Raw genomic sequence first — 24,272 nt, 5'->3', positions numbered from 1 at the left:
CTAGCAGAGGCGGCCGTGACAGCGGAAGGTTCTCTCTCCGGGGCTGGACTTAATAACTTTGGAACTGTCCACCGGTGTCACGTCCTGAACATGAGCCTCCTCCTCTCCTTCTACCTGCTCGGGTTGCTTGTCAGTAGCGGGCAAGGTAGGAGTGCGGTGCTTTTCTTGCGTTTACTTTCCCTCCCCCTTCTACCCAACCTGGAGAGCCAGAAGGAGCTCCAGGAAGAATTAAATGACGGGACTAAAGTTATAGTTATTGTTGTTATTATTGTTTCCCCCAGTGATGTCTGGTCTGTGGAGACCCTTGAAGAAGAAAATACAGGCTGGGAGATGGGCATCAGTGAGCCGGAGGTTGAGGAAAACTGTATCTTTCTCTGGGATCTTGGCTTTCTTTGATTTTCATTATCAAAAAAATTGGATGAGTAGGTTGGCATGTGTTACCAGTTAAATGTCTGAGGTTGCGAAAGGCAAGGGAACGATGATGTTTTAAAGAAGAAGCAAAAACTATCAGCATTAAACTCGTTGGGAAATATTTCTGTTGTGTGCAGGAAATTCAGTTCTTAGAGACTTTTTTTTTTTTAATTCCCTTGCCCAAGACCCCCAGTTTCTGACAGAAGTGAACGATGATGGTTTATTTCTGTTGAGAACTGAGAGAGGGGCCATGGATGTGTGTAAGAAAGCAGATGGATAAAACTAGGAATGTGTTGCAGTCATTCGTTTTCAGCACACCCCCCCCCACCCCTTGTTAATACAGCAAGGTTGACATTTTTTATGCCATCAGATTGTAATTACACCTGTGAGGGATGTTTAGCTTGTGGGGAACTGGTGGGATTTTTATCTGTTTAGAAAAAAACAGAAATAGCTTACTAGAATAACCTGAGAGAATTTGGGGAAGCTACCTCTGTTTATAGAGATAGATGTGCATTTGCATTGTTTAGTTTACGTTCACGTAAAATATATTTATAATAAATGGAGGCATTTTCAATAGTCCAGACAAGTTTGGGCATTTAAATTGGGGACCCAAAATGCTAAAACATGCATATGTGTTAGTCTTCCAAAAAACAAACAAAAAAAAAATATATATATATATACGTGTGTGTGTGCGTGTGTGTGTATAGCAGTGATTTTCTGATGTGTAATAATAGCAGAGAATGTTATTAGTGTAGCATGATTTTTTTTTTTTTGAGAAAAAAATAAATTACAGCACAAGTTAAAATATCTCCACTGTATTCAGTTCTAAGCTTTTTAGCCTCTTCTGTGTTTTTCATTTGGTCCAGCAGGGGGTGGTAGAACTCCATTTTAAGGTGGGTCTGTTCTTCCACACTCCCTAGGTCCTTCTATCATTCTTCAGCCGGGCTTGACATTTTGGATATGAAACCTTCCTTTCTCTGCCCTTCTCCTCCCTAAATCTATAGTGTTAGTCGCTGATGAAACGCGATTGGATACAGATTTTTATGTTCAGAAATTAGAACACAAACACTGTTTTAGTTTGTAAAGTGACTTGCTAAGAGGCTGCTCATTTTCTCTTAAAAGAATAGAGTATGCAAAATTCCAGTCGTAGCAAAATTGCAGTTTTGTCAATCTGAAGCTAATATTAGACCAGCCACTTAATTGAATCATTTTAATAGCAATGATCAATATACACACTCTGCCCTACAGATACGCTGCTTTAATTGTTGGAGAGCTGCTGATTATGTTTAACTGTTCATTTGTAATATAGACAGGTATTTCTGAATACTGAGAAGCAGTCCCCCAAAATTGCAGTTAAAATACCACTGCAATTAACCAAATGTAGACACTGTGGGCAAAATGAGGACATCGTGGCAGGCAAGTTTGTGCAGACTTAAGATTATATTGTGACTGATTTGGAGAAGAAAAAGAAAAAAATGTGTCCGTTGTGGAGTCTTTGAATTTACTGTCATAGACATTAAGTGTGTTGGAATTTGGGGGATAAAAAAGAAATCTGGGAATGTTTAAATAGTACACACAGACACATATAATTTGGGTCTGTGTATGTAACACATATTTGAAATTGTGATTCACCAATTTAGAATTCAGAAGGCAGGGTGATTATAAAGAGGGGCTTGGAGACTGAAGCATGCCTCACAGGGAGCCCATATTCACTGTAATGTAACAGGGAAGGGAGAGAGCGTCGTTCTCAAGATCTCTCTATCTAGTACAATTTAAAAATGCATGGCACTCACAGAGGTATAGATGCATGCATAGCAGAGAGCCCAAGCTTTTGTGAAACAGAACATGTGGTACTTCTGTACCATGTGTCCTAATGAAGTCAGAGATGCTTGGAAACGGCAATCCTGATCCTGGAGTCCAGTTCCTCTCTGCTAGTGTTTTGTTCTCCAATTAAGGATGCAGTAGCAAGTATCAGAAGCACCCCAGGGAGCAGTTTGGAAAAAAATAATGCATCTAGCATAACTCATACTTTTGTTTATTCTTTTGTAAACGGGGCCATGGAAAAGCCACCAGTCAGTGATCCTTGGGCTTGCCTTGGAAATACTAAAATCACAGCTTGCTGATTTATGTTTCCAACAATATACTTGCAGGAGGTTTTATGAAGCATGATTGAAGCTATCGCTTTGGAAAGTGGTGTGCAGTTAGACTGGAGAAAGGCAATGATGATGTATTCCCTTTTAAGTAGTCAAAACGTTTTGAACTGCGGCCGTGGAATAGGAGAAAATGACAGAAGTGAAAAACTGACTAACTTAAGTGGATGCCAATACCATAATTACCTAACAAGGCCTAATAGTTCTGCTTCTAACTTTCAACACAAGGTTATTGTTCTACTGTAGTGAGAGGCTTTTTTATTGTAGCAGAAGTGCTCCTTTAAAAGCCTCTCCTTCTCGCTGCAAGATTGATATCCAATGAAGTGCAGTTGGGATTTAATTGTTGAGTCTGGATTTCATTGTCAATGAAACAACTATTCCATAGCTCTAACTTCTGCAGTTATTTTTCCTTTGTATTTAGAACTTGGTCACAGCTTCTGTCATCATTAAGTCTCAAGTGATAACTTGAGCCTGTGATTCACAGTGCGTGTGCTGTTTGGATCTATGTAAATTTGTATTTACATGTAAGGGCTGCTTTCCTGAAACTTTAAATTTTTAAAACAATTTTCTTCTTTTAAAAATTACCCAAGTGCAATTAATAATCATCTATGACTGACTGTTCGCATACATACATTAGAAGCACTGTTGTTCGAAATTATTAAGCAAGAACAGAGGTGTCTGTTCAACTGGATCTCTCTTGTCATCCAGTACAAGATATATACCTAGGACACTCACCTAAGCCAAAATCATTGGGGAGAGGAGGGTGAATTGCCCAGTTAGTTAGTTGAACTTACAGGCATCTGCTTACAATTGTGCTTTCTGATGAAGTGCTGGTAAGTCATTGTTCATTAGAGGGGTGTAGGTATGAGGGTGACTACTGGTTTCAGGTCTACAGGAAGGTCTCCACAAACCTGTCTTCTGTGGGGGCTGTTAAGCAGACAGCCTGTCTTACCTACCTGGCTCTAATGCTTAGATGTCAGCTTTTCTTTGTACGATTTCAGTTGAATCAACTCCACGTTCATTTGCTTGTAGAGAAGATAGGCTATGTAAATTAATATCCTTATCCTCAATGAATAAACCACAGGATTTCTTTCTCTGCTTTATATCAAAGGAGTTCAGTGGAACATTTGGTCACTTTAGTGTCCAGTGATGAATTGTGGCGCCCAGAGAACTGGAAGGGAAGTTGGTGGGTCCTGAGTGTTCATGAATCTGTTCAATGACACTCAGGGCTAATGGTCACTCAGAAGTAATGCCCTCTCAGAGAAGCAATTAAGGGGACGGAAGAACCTCATACAACCCAAGAAGAAACTCAAACTTCAGATAATTTCATACATAAAATGGCCTGTTTGCAAACATGGGACTTGTTTGTACTGAGACTGAGAAATGAGATACAGAAAGTGTTCAGTACCAGGCTAACAGCGTGGTTTGTTTTTGCCTGTTTCCTTGAGAGGGAGATGTGAGAATGCAAACGGTTGTCACTCTGAAGACCCTGGAACTAGTCTTGCTGCTTCCTCTGGCTTTTGACGTTCGGGAAATGACTTTAATTCTTCTGTTTTGAGGGTCATCTCTCACAACAGTGTACATGGAAAAGTACTTTGAATTGCCTTTTCTTTTTTTTTTTTACATCCAAAATAAAAATAATCCTCTAGGAGTTGGTGGATGCAAATTTAATAATTTTAATATTCTTATAAGCGAATATAGTTGTTTTTTTTCAAATTTTATTGACTTAAGAGTCTAAATTTCCTGTGCCCTTTATACTATCCCAGTTATACTGAAGATAGGCCTATTTAACAGATTTTAGTTTTAATGTTCCAAATTACATGATATGAGAATACTTTAAGATGCAACCCGTGCTGTTATTAAATGTAATATTCCTGAGTTTCACAGAACTGAGGTATCTTTAATTGTTCAGCAAATAAAAGTGCTTATGTATGGCACTCTCTTAAATATTTTAATAACTTTGAACTATTTACAATTATAACAATAGTGCTCATCTCAAATGGTTTTCAACACACTCCCTAGTTTCGCATACTCACTTGTGCCACTAACAATTCATCAAACATTGGGAAATATTTTAGAAAGCTATGATCTAATAGGAGAAAGGGGCAGCAGAGGAAGCTAGATAGCATCACTGACTCAATGGACATGAATTTGAACAAACTCCATTAGATAGTAGAGGACAGAGGAGCCTGGCATGCTGCAGCCCAGGGGGTCACAAAGAGTTGGATATGACTTAGGGACTGAACAACAAGAACAGTGATCTAATGAAATAAACTTGCCTGAATTTAAATAAGTAAGAGGCAGAAGGGGGAGTTTTGAGAGTATTTATAATCATAACAGGCTTCCCTGGTAGCTCAGACGGTAAAGTATCTGCCTACAATGCGGGAGACCTGGGTTCAATTCCTGGGTCAGGAAGATGCCCTGGAGAAGGGAATGACAACCCACTCCAGTATTCATGCCTGGAAAATCCCATGGACCAAGAAGCCTGGTGGGCTACAGTCCATGGGGTTGCAAAGAGTCAGACACGACTGACTTCACTTCACTATAATCATAACAATCAACAGATTAACCTTGGGAGAATCTTAGGTCAATTGATGAAAATTGTCTTGGTTCCAATTTGTTTTTTAAAAAGAGTGGAGAAGGAGAACAAACACTTGACTTGGAAGCAGAAGACCTAGAACACTGAGGGCCTCTTGACTGAAGAAGCAGCTTACTCTCTCAGAGCCGTTATTTGCCTGTTTGAAAATCTGATATAAAAATATCTGCCTAGTTGACCTTGCTGTACTGTTAAGAGGAGCAGTTGTGATAACACATATGTGTAGACCTGTTGTAAAATGTCAATCCTACTATGCTAGACATTACGTATATTTTTAAAATAATATGCATACATATAAACCTGCCTATGACTTAAAAACAGTTCGTTTATTAATTTAAAATAGCATCATAAGCTGCTCTGTGATTGGAGAAAAATATTGAGGGGGCTGAGATAATCTAATTCATTAATGAGAGTGACTTATTCATCAGTCAGTGATTACATGTCTCAGACATTGGGCAGAATTCCTGGGAGTGATTATATAGATTGTGTGATGAACAACTCTAGGGGGCACTACTCGTAGTCATAGTGATGGAATATATATTTCCAGCAGGGGGCAGGGAATCGTTTTGAGGAATGTGTTTCTTTTTTGTATCATGAACCCCTTATATGGACCAACACCAGGCTGGAATTAGTCACAAAGAGTCTTCAGTGGCGTGTAATTACGATGTGACTTGCTAAAGGTCAAATAGAAAAATAAAGGGATTAATGACTAGAGTTCTGGTCTGTAAATTCTCACTTCAGTTCTCCAAACACCAAACTTTGCATATATTAAAAAAACATTATCTAATGGTTCTTCACCTCAAAGTAAATACTTAAATAATGTGCCATTTTGTCAGTAAATCAAATATCAAATACTTGTTGAGGCCATACAATGTGGATAAATAACCTCAGCATTTTATAACATTGAAAATCACTTATTCAAAGTGCTTTCAATTACCTTGTAACTCAAGACCGTCAAGAATCCAAGGAAGTGTTTACCTTATGGATGAAGAAATTGAGAGCAACTACCTGGTTTTCCTATATAAATTTTAGTTAGTATGAAATTAGGATTAAAATTTTCTCACTTCTAGTTCAATGCCTATTTTTTTAATGTATTTGATGCATTTGTTTGAAAATGAAAATTTGGTGTGTTGGAGGGAGGAAGGTGCTTGGAATTTAAGATTCATAGTTGAGAAGATAATAGACAAATGAATTTAAGAACCCAAATCCACATATGAGAGATTAATAAAGTGTTCAACTAATGAACAAAGATATCATATAATTGGCTTCCCTGATAGCTCATTTGGTAAAAAATCTGACTGCAATGCAGGAGACTTGGGTTCAATTCCTAGGTCGGGAAGATCCTCTGGAGAAGGGATAGGCTACCCACTCCAGTATAATTGGCTTCTCTTGTAGCTCAAGCTGGTAAAGAATCCACCTGCAATGCAGAAGACCTGAATTTGATCCCTGGGTTGGGAAGATCTCCTGGAGGAGGGAAAGGCTACCCACTCCAGTATTCTGGCCTGGAGAATTCCATGTTCTGTATAGTCCATGGGGCCACAAATAGACACAGCCAAGCAACTTCCACTTTCATCATATAATTAGTTAAAAATTAAATGATTTAAATAAGTCCTTAGGAATTCAGCATCTCAAAAGACCTAAAACTTGTTCATTGTTTGTTAACTGCCTGGCTCAGTTGTATGCACTCTATATGTACTACCTGGCTTAATATATACAGCAGTCTTGTAATTATTATCATATCTTACTCCCCTTTGTCAGTTGAAGTCTGTGAGGTGTGGAAGTTGAAGGAGCTAAGACTGCACTGCTAGGAGACAAAGGTTTGAACTCAGTACATGTGTAAGATTGGCCTCTTTCCTGGGACAACACGTTGTTGCTCACTAAAGCAGAGAGGACCTCAACACAGTGAGACTAAATAGAGAAAATAATACAAGCAGAATAAGTTGTAGGGAAGGAGGTAAATGTTCAGAGGACAGAAATAATCCAATTTAGTTAATTAAGAAATAATACAAATTAAGGATTTAGAAAGGTGAGTTGTTGGCCTCAATTATGGAAATATTGGAGAGACTGGGAGGCAGTCAAGCCTTGCGGCAAAGCTGAGTTTCACTAAAGCTCAACATGCAGAAAACTAAGATCATGGCCTCTGGTCCCGTCACTTCATGGCAAATAGATGGGGAAACAGTGGCTGACTTTATTTTGGGGGGCTCCAAAATCACTGCAGATGGTGAATGCAGCCATGAAATTAAAAGATGCTTACTCCTTGGAAGGAAAGTTATGACTAAACTAGATAGCATATTCAAAAGCAGAGACATTATTTTGTCAACAAAGGTCTGTCTAGTCAAGGCTATGGTTTTTCCAGTAGTCATATATGGATGTGAGAGTTGGACTGTAAAGAAAGCTGAGTGCTGAAGAATTGATGCTTTTGAACTGTGGTGTTGGAGAAGACTCTTGAGAGTCCCTTGGACTGCAAGGAGATCCAACCAGTCCATCCTAAAGGAGATCAGTCCTCGGTGTTCATTGGAAGGACTGATGCTGAAGCTGAAACTCCATTACTTAGGCCACCTGATGCAAAGAGCTGACTCATTGGAAAAGACCCTGATGCTGGGAAAGATTGAGGGCAGGAGGAGAAGGGGACGGCAGAGGATGAGACGGTTGGATGGCATCACAGACTCATGGACATGAATTTGGGTGGACTCCGGGAGTTGGTGATGGACAGGAAGGCCTGGTGTGCTGCGGTTCATGAGATTGCAAAGAGTTGGACATGACTGAGCGACTGAACTGAACTGAATTTCAAGCATTGTTTGGGCAGGAAAATAACACGGAGTTAAATTTTGTTTTAAGTCCACTTGCCACGTGTGGTGTGGACTAGAGGGAAATGAAAAAGGAGTGAATGGACAGGACACAATGTTTCTGTGGAAGAATTAATGGATCTTAATAACACATTAGATTTGGGGAACTGGAAGGAATGTGACCCCTGAAGTTTTAAGCCTGTTTGACAGAAAGAATGGTTATATCTTAACAGAAATAGGTTAAGTAAGTAAAGAAAACTGCTGATATCGGGCAACGGTTTTTCTTACTTCTTTGTATTGGGTTTGCCAAAACGTTCATTTGGGATTTTCCTTTCTGGGTAACCCACTTTTTTTTTTAATTATATGTTAAGTTGAGTATTCCATGGAACATCTAGATAGAAATGTCAGTATTAAATTGTGAAAGATGTACTGCTAATCTTTATTATTTCTTCAGCATCTTTCTCTGAGTTCATTTAACTCCTGTCTTTATGTCTTTATTCATCACTATTTATACTCGAGGATTATTAAGTTTGCCTGAAATTTTAGATGAAATTTCAAAAGCATGTGGGTCAGATTTGCTTTTCTTATATACTCTTAATTTTCTGTGTTTTATCCATGTTTTTTAAAAGTATTGTTCCAGGCAAACAAAACTTGACAAAATAAGAAGAAAAAATAAAGAAAGAAAGAAAGAAACCTGAAACCTAAACTAAAACAAGAAAAGAAATTTGGTATCGAACTATGTTCAACTCTCTATGAGCGCTGAATATTTTTCTGTTAGTATCCAAGGGAACTAATATTTTTTAACGTCTGCTCTATGCCAGGGAACTGTACTGGGCATTTTCACTCATTATCTAATTTAATCCTGATAAAACCACACTTGATAGATGATGTTTGAGATTGAAAGTGTCTGATTTGCCTAGAGCTCTTACATATGTTCTGATAACACACAACTTTATAGCCAAGAGCATCAAATGCATTTAAGGTAAAATGTAATTCCTTTCTGCATTAGTGTGTGTTTCTTTGATGCGTATTAATTTGTTCACAACTAGTAAATATGAGGATGATAGGAATTGTTGATCCACATACGATTTCTTCAGGTCATTAATTTTTGTAACCAAAAGCAAGCTTTGTCACAATTGAATAGAGAGCCTTAGCAATCTCTGGAGTATTAAGATAAATGTGAAAAGTCAACTCAGGTTCCTTTCTTTAGCACAAGTGTTAGTTTCTTAGTGACTTTAAGAACCATCTTGATTTCTACAACATTATATATCTGGCATCACTGAGAGTGCATTTGGAGAAACTGGTAAATCACTTTCCTCTATGATAAAATGACTTGTTTGTTGCCTTATTTTTTAGAGGATATACACTGGATCATAGTGTTCGTTTTAAAGGTAGTGCCCTTTAGGCTTATATCTTGAAAGAAGATGCAGAAATTGGATACAACTACTAGTAGAGATTTAACTGTGCTGGGTTTTTTTTTTTTTTTTGGTAAAGATTGTTATAGTTTTTGTTAGTGCTTGGTTTTAAATTTCCAAAGGTTCACATTCTCTGACCTCCAATCCTGTCTTTTTCCATAAGCCCTGATATTTTTACTGCACAATTTTGCAGACACCAGCATTTTTCAAGGATGCAGATATGGTGTAATAGAAACAGATGTCAAAACTTGTAAAAGAAACCAGTGAGTATGGCTAAGACCTATATTATCATAGAATAGAATAGGTCCCAATTTAAGAAAAGCATTGTGCTTTGTTCTAAGTACTAATGAGTGGGCTTCTGGACAGGGTTTCTGTTGGCATAACTTGTCCACTCTCAACCAGTTTTCTACTCATTATGAGGCTTTCTGATTATATTTATTGTCCCATTTAATTTATCTCTCTGTTTATTATTTTTGGCCCATCAAAAATGTCCAGCATTGCCTCAGCTGAGAAGTTGTACTTTTATATTATAGCAGCAACTTTGGGTCATTCAGGAGAGAAAGTCTATACACAGATTTCAATTAATATGTAACATGAGATATGTACCTATTCTTTATCAAAGTACTGATCCGTGATATTGACATGTTTCTGATTTTTTAGCTTTATTTACTTAGATAAATCGCTTATAGATTTCTAAAACCAGCTGAAGCTGAACACATTTTAAAGCTTGTTCACTTCGTTATCATAGAATAACTGACTTCACCCTACATGGTTCTTTACATTATATATAATGCTTCATACCAATGTTTTAATTATCAAACAATTGTATTATAAAATTTAATATTTCAAAATGTATGTAAGTATTGAGGCAGAGTAGTTGACAAAAACTTTTTCTGTCAACTAAAATTATCTATTTAAAGTACCTCAATTATCCTGAAAGGAGGTACTATTTCTGATTAGAAAGAAAGCAAATGAGCCTCAGAGAAGTAAAACTGCTCATCCTTGAAGAAATACTTAAGACATGGTAAGACCAGGACTTGATATAAATATTTTACTCTAGAATAGCACATTTTTCTGTTATGATGTCTCTGTTTTTATCTGAGTGTGTTTTACTGACGTATACGCGGCAATTCTTGAAAATAACTTAGTACATGTTTTATGCTGCTGTGCTGTTTAGTTGCTTTTGGACTGTGTTTATGGGATCCATGCTGTTAATTTTAATTAGAGGTCTACCTTTCAGTTGAATTATTTGGAAGTTTCTGACTTAGAATTGTTGAGAGTTTTGCCTTTTGTTTGTTTACACAACCCTATTCTCTCAGCGCCATTGCTTGTTAGTGGGCACATCACTCTAACACCATTCCTGGAATTCCCAGTTTGGTCCCTGTGTGTACACAGGCCATGTATTTTACATATTTGTCTGTCTTTCTGTGGACAGTTACTATTATTTTTCTTCAAGACTCAACTCAAGCATCTCATCTCCAGAGACATCTTTCTTTCGTCAGATACATGTCAGTTGCCTCCTACATACTAGTCGAAGTACAAGACGCTCTGGTATTGTATCTGATTTCTGCATGCCAAACTTCACTGTGACCTTGCAAGTGAACTCCATAAGGACAAGAATGTCTCTCCATGCTGGCTTCCCATTAAACGCAGTGTACTAGATTAGAGAGTTTATTGTAAATTCATGTGTATTCCTGGAACACAGATGCGTAGTGAATGCATGCTGAATGAATATTTTTACCAAGCAGAAGTAAAACAAAATGCCGTACTTTAAAATAAATATGTGTATATATATGTACATACATGTATTTACCCTTGACTTTGGACGATGTTTTGGTTTGTTGAGAAGTATTGCTATTGTTCCTGTGTTTATTTCAAACGTTTGTTTATATCATTGCCATGCATGTGATAGGCTTTCAATAAATACATTAATTTCAATAAAATAATCATCACACAGTGATTATTTAATTCAGGAGGAATTAAATAGCAGGAATGAGCTGCCTTATCCCTGATCTTATCTCTTATACTGAAAGTTAATTAGACTGGGAATAAAGCAGACTTTAAAATCTTGCTATGAGATATATTCTTCTGAAGCCTTATCTGAGAGATAGGACATGGTTATCTATTTGGAGTTTCAAAGTCTTCAGTATATAGAAATAAATTAGGGAGATATAATACATTGATAACGATATAATTAAACAAATTAGATATTGTCAATAGTTAAGTGTCTGATATGTCAACAGAGCAAAGTATTTAAAGTCCTGAAAAATCAAGATAATCCCTTGGGGTTAATTAAAAGTTGATTATTCAATCAATGATTATTGGAAGCCGATTCTGAACTGTATGAATAGAAAGGCAATTAAAATAAGGGCTATTTTACCTTATTGCTTCATAAGTATTTAGATTTTTTTTTTCTCTTTTTTAAATGAGATCTAATTTAACCTCCAAATTCTTCTCTTGCCTGGTAGCTGTGTTTTGTCATGGTTTTATAGTGTTTTCTAGGTCTGACTTCACTGATAAAAAGATTTAAATTAATAGAACCAAATACATATTCAGATACTCCATAATATTTTTATCACTTTATCATTTTATTCGTCTGTCTGCCATTTAATCACTAATGTTACCATTATTGTGTGTGTCTCTAGCTTGAAACAGTTTTCAATCAAAGATGTTACTTTTGCTTAAATTCATCTATTTTTTTTACTTTCCTTTCTCAAATTTCACATGATTTATAATCATTTTAATTGGTTATCTACGTGAGTCATTTTATTTCAAAGCCCCAATATAAGCTACATGCTAATACATTTCACTTTTGTGGGGATTATATGTGATCTGCAATTTAGGGAGAAAACTCAGCATAGGTTATTAAATCATATTATGCCATCCACTATGCTTTTCTGAACACTTGCTTGTTGTGAATGTGATTGGAGAGATGAAGTGGTCCTAAGAAGTGTCTTTTACTGGTTGTGATTCCAGAATATATTCTAACCACTGAGTAGAAATGCATGCAGGGAGCTTTGACTGAAAAAGGGAAGCAAATGTAGTACTAATAATACAGATCAATCACCCTTTTGTTTCAGGGAGGATAACTCATCAGCTAAAAGGAAATGGGGAGGTGGGTGATAGGGTCAGACTTTGAAGAGCTGGGACAAAGGCTGACATAGTTACATGTATAGGATGGGAGAAGGAGATACCCAAGAAAACACAGAAGGATTACAGGCAACATTGTTTCCTCAACAATTTCTATTTTTAAGTATTTGGTGAATTAATTGAATAAAGAAAGTGTCAGAGAAAACCAAATCTAGACCTAATTAAAATGGTAAGGACAGATTTTAATCAGTAACATACTGTATTGGGAAGAGTTTATTACTATATTCAATAAGATAAAGAGCCCAGTATGAACTGAACTCAGCTTTAATTTGTACAAAGGTAACTGAAAGTTTTAAAGGGAGAATGAGAGAGTAGGGAAGTGTTGAGTGGGTGCTCCATAGAGACAGAGAAGTAAAAAAATTGCCGAAACTCACAAAAAGATGGAAATTGGTCCCTGTGAATCCCATCTGGATTTGCGAATAACTGGTTCTAATCAAAGTAAGCCTGTTCCACTTCTACAGGGCCTAAGAGACAGGGGTCCCATCTTCAGGTGTTGGCTGGGAGGAACAGTAAATCCTTTTGGCAGCCTTGAGTTTTCTCAGGCAGGCACTTCAAGGGGGATGAGAGACATTCTTGGAATGTGGCCTTGAGTGGTTTAAAATTACATTAGTGTTTTGTTCAGATCTTTATAGTTTGAGGGTGAGGCCTAATTGAGTTGAGGGTTCAGGGAGTCTGGCGAGAGTTTGGTCAAGGAGAGGATCTTTCTCCAAAGAAGATCTGTCAGTAACTCTGCAGGGTACTTTCAGATGAGTTATCTCATTTTTATATTCACAGCATATCTAGGAGTTCTGAAAGAGGAGCTGAATTTCATAAAAGTGAAGTAGCATATAATAAGTACAGAATTTCAAATTCAAATTTAGTTAATATTTGATCCTAAAACTTTACTCATTCCACTGACTGAAACGTGATTCTTTTGAAGTAATATGGAATTGCTGAAGGGAGAGAGAAAGCTTTAGCTGTTGCTCTAGTTTCAAGTTTTTGTCATTCTTTCTGACCATTTCTTCTGAGTGGCTGAGGAAAGACCAATTAGTGAAAAAGTAAATCTTTTATTGACTGAAAAGATTAGTGCAGGTAGAGAACCAACAAGATTTAGAGATATTGGGGGTCTGAGTGGTTGCAAGGTAGAGCAGCTCTGTTGTTTGGGTTAGTATAATTCATTAGCAACTATATGACATTAATATTTAAATATCAGCTATATTTTCAGTGGCTTCTCCTATTGTGAAACACTATAATTATTTATAATTGAGTAAGTCATCAATTTGTGGTTGATTTATTAAATAATTTCATAATGAAATTATATGAGTTTAGGATGCTTTCAGAGGCAAAGAAGAGAACACATTCAAAATGGTTTAAAAATAAACATCTAAAGAATGTGAGGAGCTATCTGGAGGAAGGTTTGGAGAAGGTTTGGATTTCAAGTTTCTCTTCAGTTTTGTCTGGTTTTCCCTGGCTTTCTAGAAGAAATATGGCTGCAATGGTTTAATATTCTTAGACAATGAAATCTGAAGCTAGGAAAAAAGACAACATACTCATTTGAGTGGCCTTATTTTAATAGTAAAGGAAAATCCCCATGTCACTCAGCAGACTTCCCTCAATTCTCATTGGCTAGAATTGTTTCAGATGAGCTCCCCTAAACTAGTTGGTGGGGAGAATGACATTATCATCGTTCCCTTGACCCATCAACTCCTTTCTGTTGCTGAGTGGAAGATCTGAAGAATGAGGGAGGGGATGCGGTATGCAGTACGTAGTATGTAGAAAAAGGGTCTGCCACAAGGATTTTGAAAGGGCCCTTTTGACAAAGAATGTAAACAGTGTTAAAAGTCAGTGTCTTTTAAGCACTTACAGTGTACCTGTGTGGTTTGTACCTGTGATCTAATTTAATTTGTTAAACTTCTATGTGAGGATAATTCTGTTTTATAGAAAGGGATGTGAATAGATTTTGAAATGTTTAGATGACTTGTCAAACTCACAGAGCTGCTCAATGGCAAAGCTGAGATTGGAACCTAGGCCTGCTGGCAAGTCATCTTTCCTTACCAGGTCACCACCAAAGGAAACATAACATTGTTCATCATGTTACTATTGTTTAAGAACAGTAGTAAGAATATTAACTTCCTTTGTGAACAGGCTATGTCCTGTAAAATCTCCTAAACTTGCTCTTATTTACTATCATTTAGACATATCTTACTGTCATTTTAAAATTTTACAAATAAGAAAGCTAAGAGATAGAGTGACAAAGCAGTTTACCTACAGGGCTTCCTTCATAGCTCAGGTGGTAAAGAATCCGCCTGCAATGCAGGAGACACTGGTTCGATTCCTGGGAATAGGGCTTCCTTCATAGCTCAGGTGGTAAAGAATCCGCCTGCAATGCAGGAGATACTGGTTTGATTCCTGGGAATATTCCCGACCCAGGAATATTATCCCTCTTCTGGAGAAAGGATAGGCTACCCACTCCAGTATTCTGGCCTAGAGAATTCCAAGGACTATAGAGTCCATGGGGAGGCAAACAGTCAGACATGACTGAGTGACTTTCACTTTTGCATGGCTATTAAGTGGCCAGAGTGGTATTTGAAGGAAGGCTTATTTTGAATTTAAAGGCCTGAGTGCCTGCGTCTATACAATGCTTAAGGACTGTAGACAAAGTATGATGAGGTAGGATAAGGCGTTTGAGATAAAACAAATTGCATAAACCTGGCTAGCCCTCCAGAAGCTTATAGTATAAATGAACATAATTTTAAACACAAACATAATTTTAAATGAACATAATTTATAAGCCTATATATTTTTATATATATTTGCTCTTATTTTTTTCCAAACTAGACAAGAGAATAGCATGCTTAACTTTAAGAAAGCCAAGGGAAGATATTCATTTGATTTCTGGAAGACCTGGATGACAAATAGAAATGGGGACCAGGGTCTTCTTTATGAAGATGAAACTGTGAAAAAGGAATATTGATTGGAAATTGACTGCTGAGACAGGCTAAATATTGAAATGTGTGTGATTATGTAGACTCACTAATCAGGGTTCTAATCTAACGCATACCTAGACTAAGATGTGAACTACATCAGTTCCTGAGCTCTAGATGGTGTCTTCCTGAGACTGTGTCCTTAGTCACTCAGTCATGTCCAAACCATTGCGGCCCCATGGACTATAGCCCTCCAGGCTCCTCTGTCTATGGCGATTCTTCAGGCAACAGTACTGGAGTGGGTTGCCATGACCTCCTCTGGGGGATCTTCCCAACCCAGGAATCGAACCCCAGGTCTTTACTATCTGGATTCTTTACCATCTGAGCCACCAGGGAAGTCTCCCCGAGACTATGCAGTGAATTAAAAGGCAGGATAGAGATTGAGGTGCTTAGGGTATAAAACTATATGCCTGCTCTATAATTACTGTTTCTTAGCTGTTTTTTTCCTATGCTAGGTACACTTACCAACATTGTGTTTGTTCTAAATGGTCAAATGGTAAACTTATATATGTATTTATGTGTGTAGGAGAGTGTATGTGTGTGTGTACACATACATATAGGTATGTGTATAAAATTTTGGGTAAACTATCTCATTATTTTATACTCTTTCAAAATGTTTACTGTATTTCTTTCATTACTTTCATTATTGCTAAAATCCATGACTATTTTTAAGTAATTTTTTCCTTTGCTTATTTTTGCTTCAAAGAAGAAAATGTACTCCATGATAAAACATTAGAGTTATTATTCACAGTTTGTATAACTGAAGACTAATTAGCCAGTGTTTAATTTCTCAAGACTACAAAACAATATCTGTTGTCTTTTTGTTTCACAAAATGAACAGCTAAACAGCTCCCTCACCTTATTTTTTTCAAAACAAACTCCTAGCTCACAAGTATTCATAATTTATGATGTTTTTCATGAAAACATATTCCCTGAATATAGATAAGATTAGCATTTGGAGCATGGATGCTTTGGTTCCAGCTCAGGGACTGTGTTGTGATTGAAATGCATGCACAGGCTTGAATCCTTCATTTCCATTTTCCCCAATTTGTAACTGAAGAGAGAAAGGCTGCTAAGTTTCTAACAGTGTTATCCCCTCCTTTACATAGCACTGCACAACTGAGTTAAAACATTTCACGTTACAAAGCTGCTGAAAAATTATCTAACCATCTTGTAATATCACAGTAAGGATTGGATCATAAAACTGTAGATACAGATTCTCTTATATCTCAGTGGTTGATTGCCATGTCCCTTTTGAGGATTACTAAGCAGATAATCTCCTTCTGTTCCCAGTGGTAGAGAACAAATTCATTTGTGTAAAAAGTTTTTTTTGTGAGATATGTTGATAATGCTTTTCCTATAAAGCATATCCATATTCGCAGGTATTCAAAACAACTGAGCTCCCTTATTTGCAGTAAAGTAATAGTGTTCAAATTAGATAGTTTCTATTATCTTTATCATTGACTGGTTTGCAGTTTTATGGAAATAAGAAGTATTTTGAATGGCCCTTTCATTGTTCTATAAATGACATTGAATGGTCTCATTTTAAAAGATCTCTTTGATTTGCTTTTGCTCCTTATGGTTTGATTTGACACCAGTCAAAATTGTTTCCAGAGTGTTCAGAATTCACATCACGTTACTGGTTGTTGAAACATTCTGGCTGAATGGTTGGGTACTAAATGGACTTTTGCCAGCACATGGCAGTTCCAGGCACTGAGGCCAGTGGCTATTTAGTGCTGCAGTGAAACTCTTTCCCCTACACAAGTTAGTAGGGGTTTCCTGCTCATGAATTTAGATCGTGTGACCCAGATGTTGTGTTCAAGGAATACCTCAACATCTGTGTTTTATTTCAACTCTGTTGCACACTCAGTGAAGCCCCGATCACTACTTATAATTAAATGTCAAAATATCTTGACACCCCCTTTAGCTTCAGAGCAGAATCTTTGCTAAATTTATTTACACAAATTCCTGTTTTGGTTTGTGGGCATGCATAGAGGCTGTGTGATGGTTAAAAGCACAGAGTCTGAAACCTGGCAGGCTTGAATTCAAATCCTGATCACCCTCTTCCTGATGAGCTCATTTAGATCTTGAGTAAGAGACTTACTTCTCTCCTTTAATAGTATCATCTATAAAATGGGAATGATAGTGCTGCTCCTATAGTAACTGTCCTATTAATGGCATTATTAATATTGCTGTAGAGCAAAGGTATAATTCCATATATTGATAATTTATTAACCAAGCTTCTTCAAAAATTTTCCAAAGAGAATTTAGCTCTGTGAGAAACAGTTCCCTGAGAAGATGTCAGAATGTTTATTTTTGAGGCAGTTATTACTTTTGGAAAGCTCCATTATTATGTTGCCATTGACCACATTCTGTTTAGTTTTCCCACAGTTTGCTAAGGCAGATGGCAATTGGAAAGTTTGGCATTTGAGGTTTTGATGGTATCCAGTATGCATGCTCCTCTTAGCTGTTTTCCATCATGGTGCAGAGCTCCACAGCTGGTGCAGAATGAGAAATTAAAGATAATTTCTTAGTTTGTTACTTGTTGCTGTTCAGCTGCTAAGTCCTGTCGATTCTTTGGGACCCCATGAGCTGCAGCACTCCAGGTTTCTCTGTCCTTCACCCTATCCCAGAGTTGGCTAAAATTCATGTCCTTTGAGTCAGTGATGCTGTCAAACCATCTCATTCTCTGCCTTCCCCTTCTCCTCCTTCCCTCAATCTTTCTTGAATCCAGTGCAAAATTGGGTTTCCCTCTCAGGACTGTTTTCTACTCTCGTGGACTTCACCCCTCATCTCTCAACTTGTCTCAGCTTCTTGCATGGGTTTAGCTATAAGCTTATGTTTTTGTTTTTGTTTTCTTTTTCCTCTACTTTTCTACTCATAGAAAAATGAAGTTGCTCAGTCGTGTCTGACTCTTTATGACCCCATGGACTGTAGCCCACCAGGTTCCTCTGTCCATGGGATTTTCCAGGGAAGAATACTGAAATGGGTTGCCATTTCCTTCTCCAGGAGATCTACCTGACCCAGGGATTGAACCCAGGTCTCCTGTGTTGTAGGCAGACGCTTTAACATCTGAGCCACCAGGGAAGTCACCCTCTACTCATCTCCATCCTTAACTCAAGCAAAACTCTTGTCTCCACCTGGACTTTGCACAGTGTCTATACTATGGGCATTCCACATGGTCTGTGTGGTCAGTGCGTGTGTTTCCCACAGTACTGAATACAGCTTCATCTCCTCTCCCACTGGTTCTGGTTAAACTCAGAGGATTAGCAGTTCCTTTCGCATGAGCTGGCTAGTTATGTTCCTGACCTATAGCCTATGCATTTGTGTTTCTTGGTTTAAACTTTACTGACCTTCAATACCCTCTTGCCTCAGCCAAGGTGGTTCAGTGATAACGTATTCTTCTCTGCTGCTGCTAAGTCGCTTCAGTCGTGTCCGACTCTGTGCGACCCCATAGATGGCAGCCCACCAGGCTCCCCCGTCCCTGGGATTCTCCAGGCAAGAACACTGGAGTGGGTTGCCATTTCCTTCTCCAATGCATGAAAGGGAAAAGTGAAAGGGAAGTCGCTCAGTCGTGTCCGACTCTAGCGACCCCATGGACTGAAGCCTACCAGGCTCCTCCGTCCATGGGATTTTCTAGGCAAAAGTACTGGAGTGGGGTGCCACTGCCTTCTCCAATTCTTCTCTAATATCTGCATATTAGAGAACATCTGTTAAAGCACATCCACATTGCAGTAGTCAGACTTGGAGGAGGGGTACAATTTGGCCCCTCTGTGGTCAACTTGACTTCTCTGGGTCATCTTTGTTCCCTGCTGAAGTCAGTCAGTCACTGGTGCTCCAGGCTTGTGGATGGTGCTCTCAATCTGTCAGTGGTGGTGGGAGTAGAGATTATGATGAAACAGATGACAGGACTAGATGCCCAGTTGCCTTCTGGGTCCTGCCAAAAGTTACAACACAGGGAAGGAAGAGGGAACCCTCTCAGACAGCAGTCCCCAACCTTTTTGGCAGGGACTTGATTCATGGAAGACAGTTTTTCCATGGACAGGGAGGGGTTGAGGGGATGCTTTCTGGATGATTCAAGTGCATTACATTTATTATGCTGTCGCAAATTTGACAGGAGGCAGAGCTCAGGCAGTAATGTGAGTGATGGGGAGTAGCTGTAAATACAGATGAAGCTTCGCTGCTCACCACTCACCTCCTGCTATGCGGCCCAGTTCCTGACAGGCCATGGACTAATACCAGTTTGTGGCCCTGGAGTTTGGGACCCCTGCTGTAAGAGATACTTAAGAATCTCCTGCTTTCATCCTTGGCAACAACTAGTCACATTTTTCCCTTTTCAGGAAATAAGAAACTGTTCTTACAGCATTCATCCTTTTCATCTTAGGGATCATTTCTTATAAAATCTTTAGCTATTGATATTTAAAGTAATAATTGTCATGAAAATTTTGCTTTCTTTCAAAAAGACTGAATTTTGACTCTCAGATTTTAATATTCAACTCATTCTTCCATGCTCTAGTTAAAAGTGCTGTTTAAGAATCAAAGCCAATAATGACTTTTTGACTCTCAACTCTTGCTATCCAGGCAAGCAATGGATGACTGTCTTGGCTCACTGGATGGAAAATGACAGGCAGCATGGTTTAGAGATCTGCAAGATGATAAAGTCTAAATATGTAGACATGTAAGAAAAAAATGGAAATACATGAGAGGAGAGAAAATTGATTAAATAGTGATTACTGTGTTTACAAAAAGTAGGATTGATTTGCTCCCCCCATTTGAAATCTCAGAAGAATGTTTAGAGATAGCTTTTTAAATTCTCTCCACTTGATGCAGGAAGGGAGACCCTTTTTAGGCCTGAGTGGGCTCTTGTCTAACACTTGGACAGAGCAAAAGACTGTATTGGGAAGGCGCACTAGGGTGGAGAACAGTAGGGTAGGGAAACCCAGGAGAACTGCTCTGCCACATGGTTCCCAGTCTTGGATTTTATGGTGATGGGGTTAGTTTCTGGGTTGTCTCTGAACAGTCACTTTGACTCAGGGTCCTTCCTGGTGGCGCACACTTTGATGAGCCAAAATGAATTCCAAGGAGGATAATTCTGGGAGGTCGGTAGGACGTACAGACTGGCATCTCCTCTTTGCTTTTGACCTTTCCCAAATTCTTCCGGTTGATGGTAGCTTGTTAGTTCCTGTTCCTTACCAGTGCCTCCTGTTTAAGACAAGTCATGCAGTGTGACTGTAGTGCCCGAGCACTACGGCGCCTGGCCAAGGTGGGCAGTTTCAATCAGTGGTTCCTCTAACACTTACCTCAGTTTATCATATAAAATGAAGCTCAAACCCTATTTCAGTTTTGAAATCTTTCTCTCTCTTCTTTCCCAGCTTTATTGAGATATATTTGGCACATACTATTCTTTGAAGCCTTTCTTAATTGCCTCAAACCACCTTGCTTTGTCTGGTATAAAGCACTAGAATTTGGATAAGTACTGTTTATTTTGACATGTAATCTCTTACAGTCCTGCATTATTTCTGGGTTATTTTAAGTGATATAACTTCATTGATCTTGTCTTTTAAATCAGACTATAGTTAGTGACAAAGTTTTATGTTTTCTGTTGCACATAGTGGATCTCAGAAATAGTTACTGAACAAAATAAATGATGTTTTCATGTTGCTATTATATTCAGAGTAGAAATAGAAAGAAAAACTGTAACAAAAAACTTGAGTTAAAAAATAAACATCTGTGGGAGCTGTTATAAATAAACAAATTATACTTACTGTGAAAGTTATGGAATAAATACTCTTTAAAAATTTTTAAAGATGAACATACACTCTTATCTGATTAGAACAGTTTTAGTGGAAACATACATAACCAAATTTGCCTCTAAGTACTTTGAGAATGTATTCTTAATAAATATATTTAAACATGTGTTTTTCCTTCTGTGGGCTTCCATGGTGGCTCAGAGGTTAAACTGTCTGCCTACAATGCGGGAGACCTGGGTTCGATCCCTAGATAGGGAAGATCCCTTGGAGAAGGAAATGGCAACCCACTCCAGTATTGTTGCCTGGAGAATCCCATGGACGGAGGAGCCTGATGGGCTAAAGTCCACGGGGTCACAAAGAGTTGGACACTACTGAGCGACTTCACTTTTCCTTCTGTATATTAGCTCAATAGTTTATTTGTAACTTAATAAGGGATATTTACATTTAACCTTGTTAATAGTATTTGTTACAAGTTTTCAGAGAAGATAGCAATTAAATGTAATAGTCAAAAACTCAGAAGCTGACCTTTAGGTACTTATTTGCATGTCCAGCCTACCTAAATAAATTCAGTTTTTTTTTTTTTCCTGGTTCTAAATGCTCTATAGCAAAATCAATTTCAGTTATAAAATACATGGAATGACTTTTCAAATGGCACTATCCATATAAATGTTATTTGAATTTTATGCTAAACCGTTATATTAGTTAATATTTATACCACTTAATTTATTCTGACAAATTTTTGTCCAAAGAATAGTCATATATAATGTATTTTGATATAATTGAAAAATTTAGCATCATTTATTTTAAATAGTTCATGGATGTTCATGTAATATTATAGAGTATTAGTAGTTTCTGAGTAATCTATTATTGATTAATTTTAATGTTTTACCTGATGAAACAAATGTTACAACTCCTCATTTTTCAGTTTAATTTTAACAGGGAAAAGATCAGAAAGTCAGAAGTGAATTGCACATGAATATATATCTTACATGGAGAAGGCAATGGCACCCCACTCCAGTACTCCTGCCTGGAAAATCCCATGGATGGAGGAGCCTGGTAGGCTGCAGTCCATGGGGTCGCAAAGAATCAGAGACGACTGAGCGACTTCACTTTCACTTTTCCCTTTCATGCATTGGAGAAGGAAATGGCAACCCACTCCAGTGTTCTTGCCTGGAGAATCCCAGGGACAGGGGAGCCTGGTGGGCTGCCATCTATGGGGTCGCACAGAGTCGGACATGACTGAAGCGACTTAGCAGCAGCAGCAGCATATATCTTACAAAACTTGAATAATCAACATAACAATACCAAAAGCATATGAATTAAAATAGAAGTCAACCATCATAAAAATATTTATCATTTAAAATAAAATATTCCTAAATATTCAATTTACTTTAGAATGGATTAAGATTTTTTTGTCTTCAAATGTTTGTGGTCATACTGTGAAAGTATGTATGTGCCACAGTACTCTTAAAAATCTAAATGAGTCTATGGAACAGGGTTGCTGCTGCTGCTAAGTCGCTTCAGTCGTGTCCGACTCTGTGCGATCCCATAGACGGCAGCCCACCAGGCTCCCCTGTCCCTGGGATTTTCCAGGTAAGAGTACCAGAGTGGGGTGCCATTGCCTTCTCCAATGGAACAGGGTAGATAATGACATAAAAATCTAAACTAACTATGTTGTTCCCTTTAAAGTTACGTTTAGTTCAGAGTTTACTGGGTAAACAGAATAAAGGGAAGATGGGTTATTTAATTTTTATTATCAATTGTAGAAACCATACTATGACTCAAATGGAAGATTAAAATTAATTTATTATGTGGTCTTTTTAAGTCAGATAATTTTAAACAGGTTAATAGATGATAGCTTTCATACTAGTTTTAGGAAAGATCCAGAATTTTTAAAAATGTATTTATTTTAATTAATTAATTTATTTGGCTGCATCAGGTCTTAGTTGTAATGAGTCTGACTCTGTGACCCTATGGATGTAGCCCACCTGTGGGGTTCCTCTGTCCATTGGATTCTCCAGGCAAGAATACTGGAGTGGATTGTAATTCCCTTCACCAGGGGGGAATCTTCCCAACCCAAGGCTCAAGCCCACGTCTTTACATCTCCTGCATTGATGGGCGGGTTCTTTACTACTAGCGCCACCTGGGAAGCCCTAATTGTGGCATGCAGAACTATTTATTTAGTTCCCTGACCAGGGATCGAAACCGTGCCCCCTGTATTGGGAGCCTCAAGTCTTAGCCTCTGGACCACGAGAGAATTCCCCAGAAAATTTTTTAATAGTACTATTTCTTATAACCATCCTTGGAAAGTGCCTAATGCATAGCATGCTGTGTTAATCTACAATATCATTTGCACATATATACATATATAGATATAAGTCAAAGATGTATTATTTAGTGTTTCTGATTTGTAAGTGAAAGTGAAAGTCGCTTAATCATTTCTGACTCTTTGCTACTCCATGGACTATACAGTCCATGGAATTCTCCAGATCAGAATACTGGAGTGGGTAGCCTTTCCCTTCTCCAGTGGTGTTTTAGATAGTTCAGTATTTTGCATTAAAACAAAGCAGTAAAACATACTTTAAAGTGGTGAATAAAGAAGAAAAATTAACAAATGTATCCTTGAGAATTTGGGCTTCTGTTTCAGTCATTCCTTTTTGTCGAATCGTTTCTTTGTGCAGTCATTGAACCCTGTGGGTAAGAGAAAGATGTATAATCCCTGGATCATTTTCTCAAGGAGTTTACTATCTAGCATCAACAATAATACAGTTATTCCCAAAGCAATAATACAAGGATATGTGATATTTCCTTATAAGTGACAAAATGTGATATCAGCCTGTGAATGCATTTTGATTATATGGGTGTGCACAAAGTGCTGAGAATTCGATTGAAACAACACAGTGAAAATAAGTCTCAGACTAAGAAGACCTGGAAAATCAAACAGTTTTATTCTGCCACCTGCAATATATCAGTTTCTTTATGATACCAAGGACTGTTGGGGTGAGACACCTTGCTTTTACTCACAGATTTCTCCCCTGAAGCAAGCAAAAT

At 37.8% G+C, this 24,272-nt stretch overlaps 1 protein-coding gene across 1 annotated transcript in view; it reads left to right on the top strand.

The window, feature by feature from the left end:
• Positions 1-28: 28 nt before the first annotated feature.
• NCAM2 (neural cell adhesion molecule 2) overlaps positions 29-24,272 on the top strand; it is a 574,228-nt gene continuing 549,984 nt past the window's right edge. The window contains exon 1 of the mRNA XM_010858401.1: positions 29-145. Coding sequence (XP_010856703.1) covers positions 91-145 — 55 coding nt within the window. The 5' untranslated portion in view covers positions 29-90. The remainder of the gene's footprint in view (positions 146-24,272) is intronic.

The sequence above is a fragment of the Bison bison genome, unplaced genomic scaffold (genome assembly GCF_000754665.1).
Source record: "Bison bison bison isolate TAMUID 2011002044 unplaced genomic scaffold, Bison_UMD1.0 scf7180017864387, whole genome shotgun sequence".
In the NCBI taxonomy this organism is placed as follows: domain Eukaryota; kingdom Metazoa; phylum Chordata; class Mammalia; order Artiodactyla; family Bovidae; genus Bison; species Bison bison.
The sequence above is the reverse complement of the archived record's forward strand: the minus strand, read 5'-3'. Positions and strand labels throughout refer to the sequence as shown.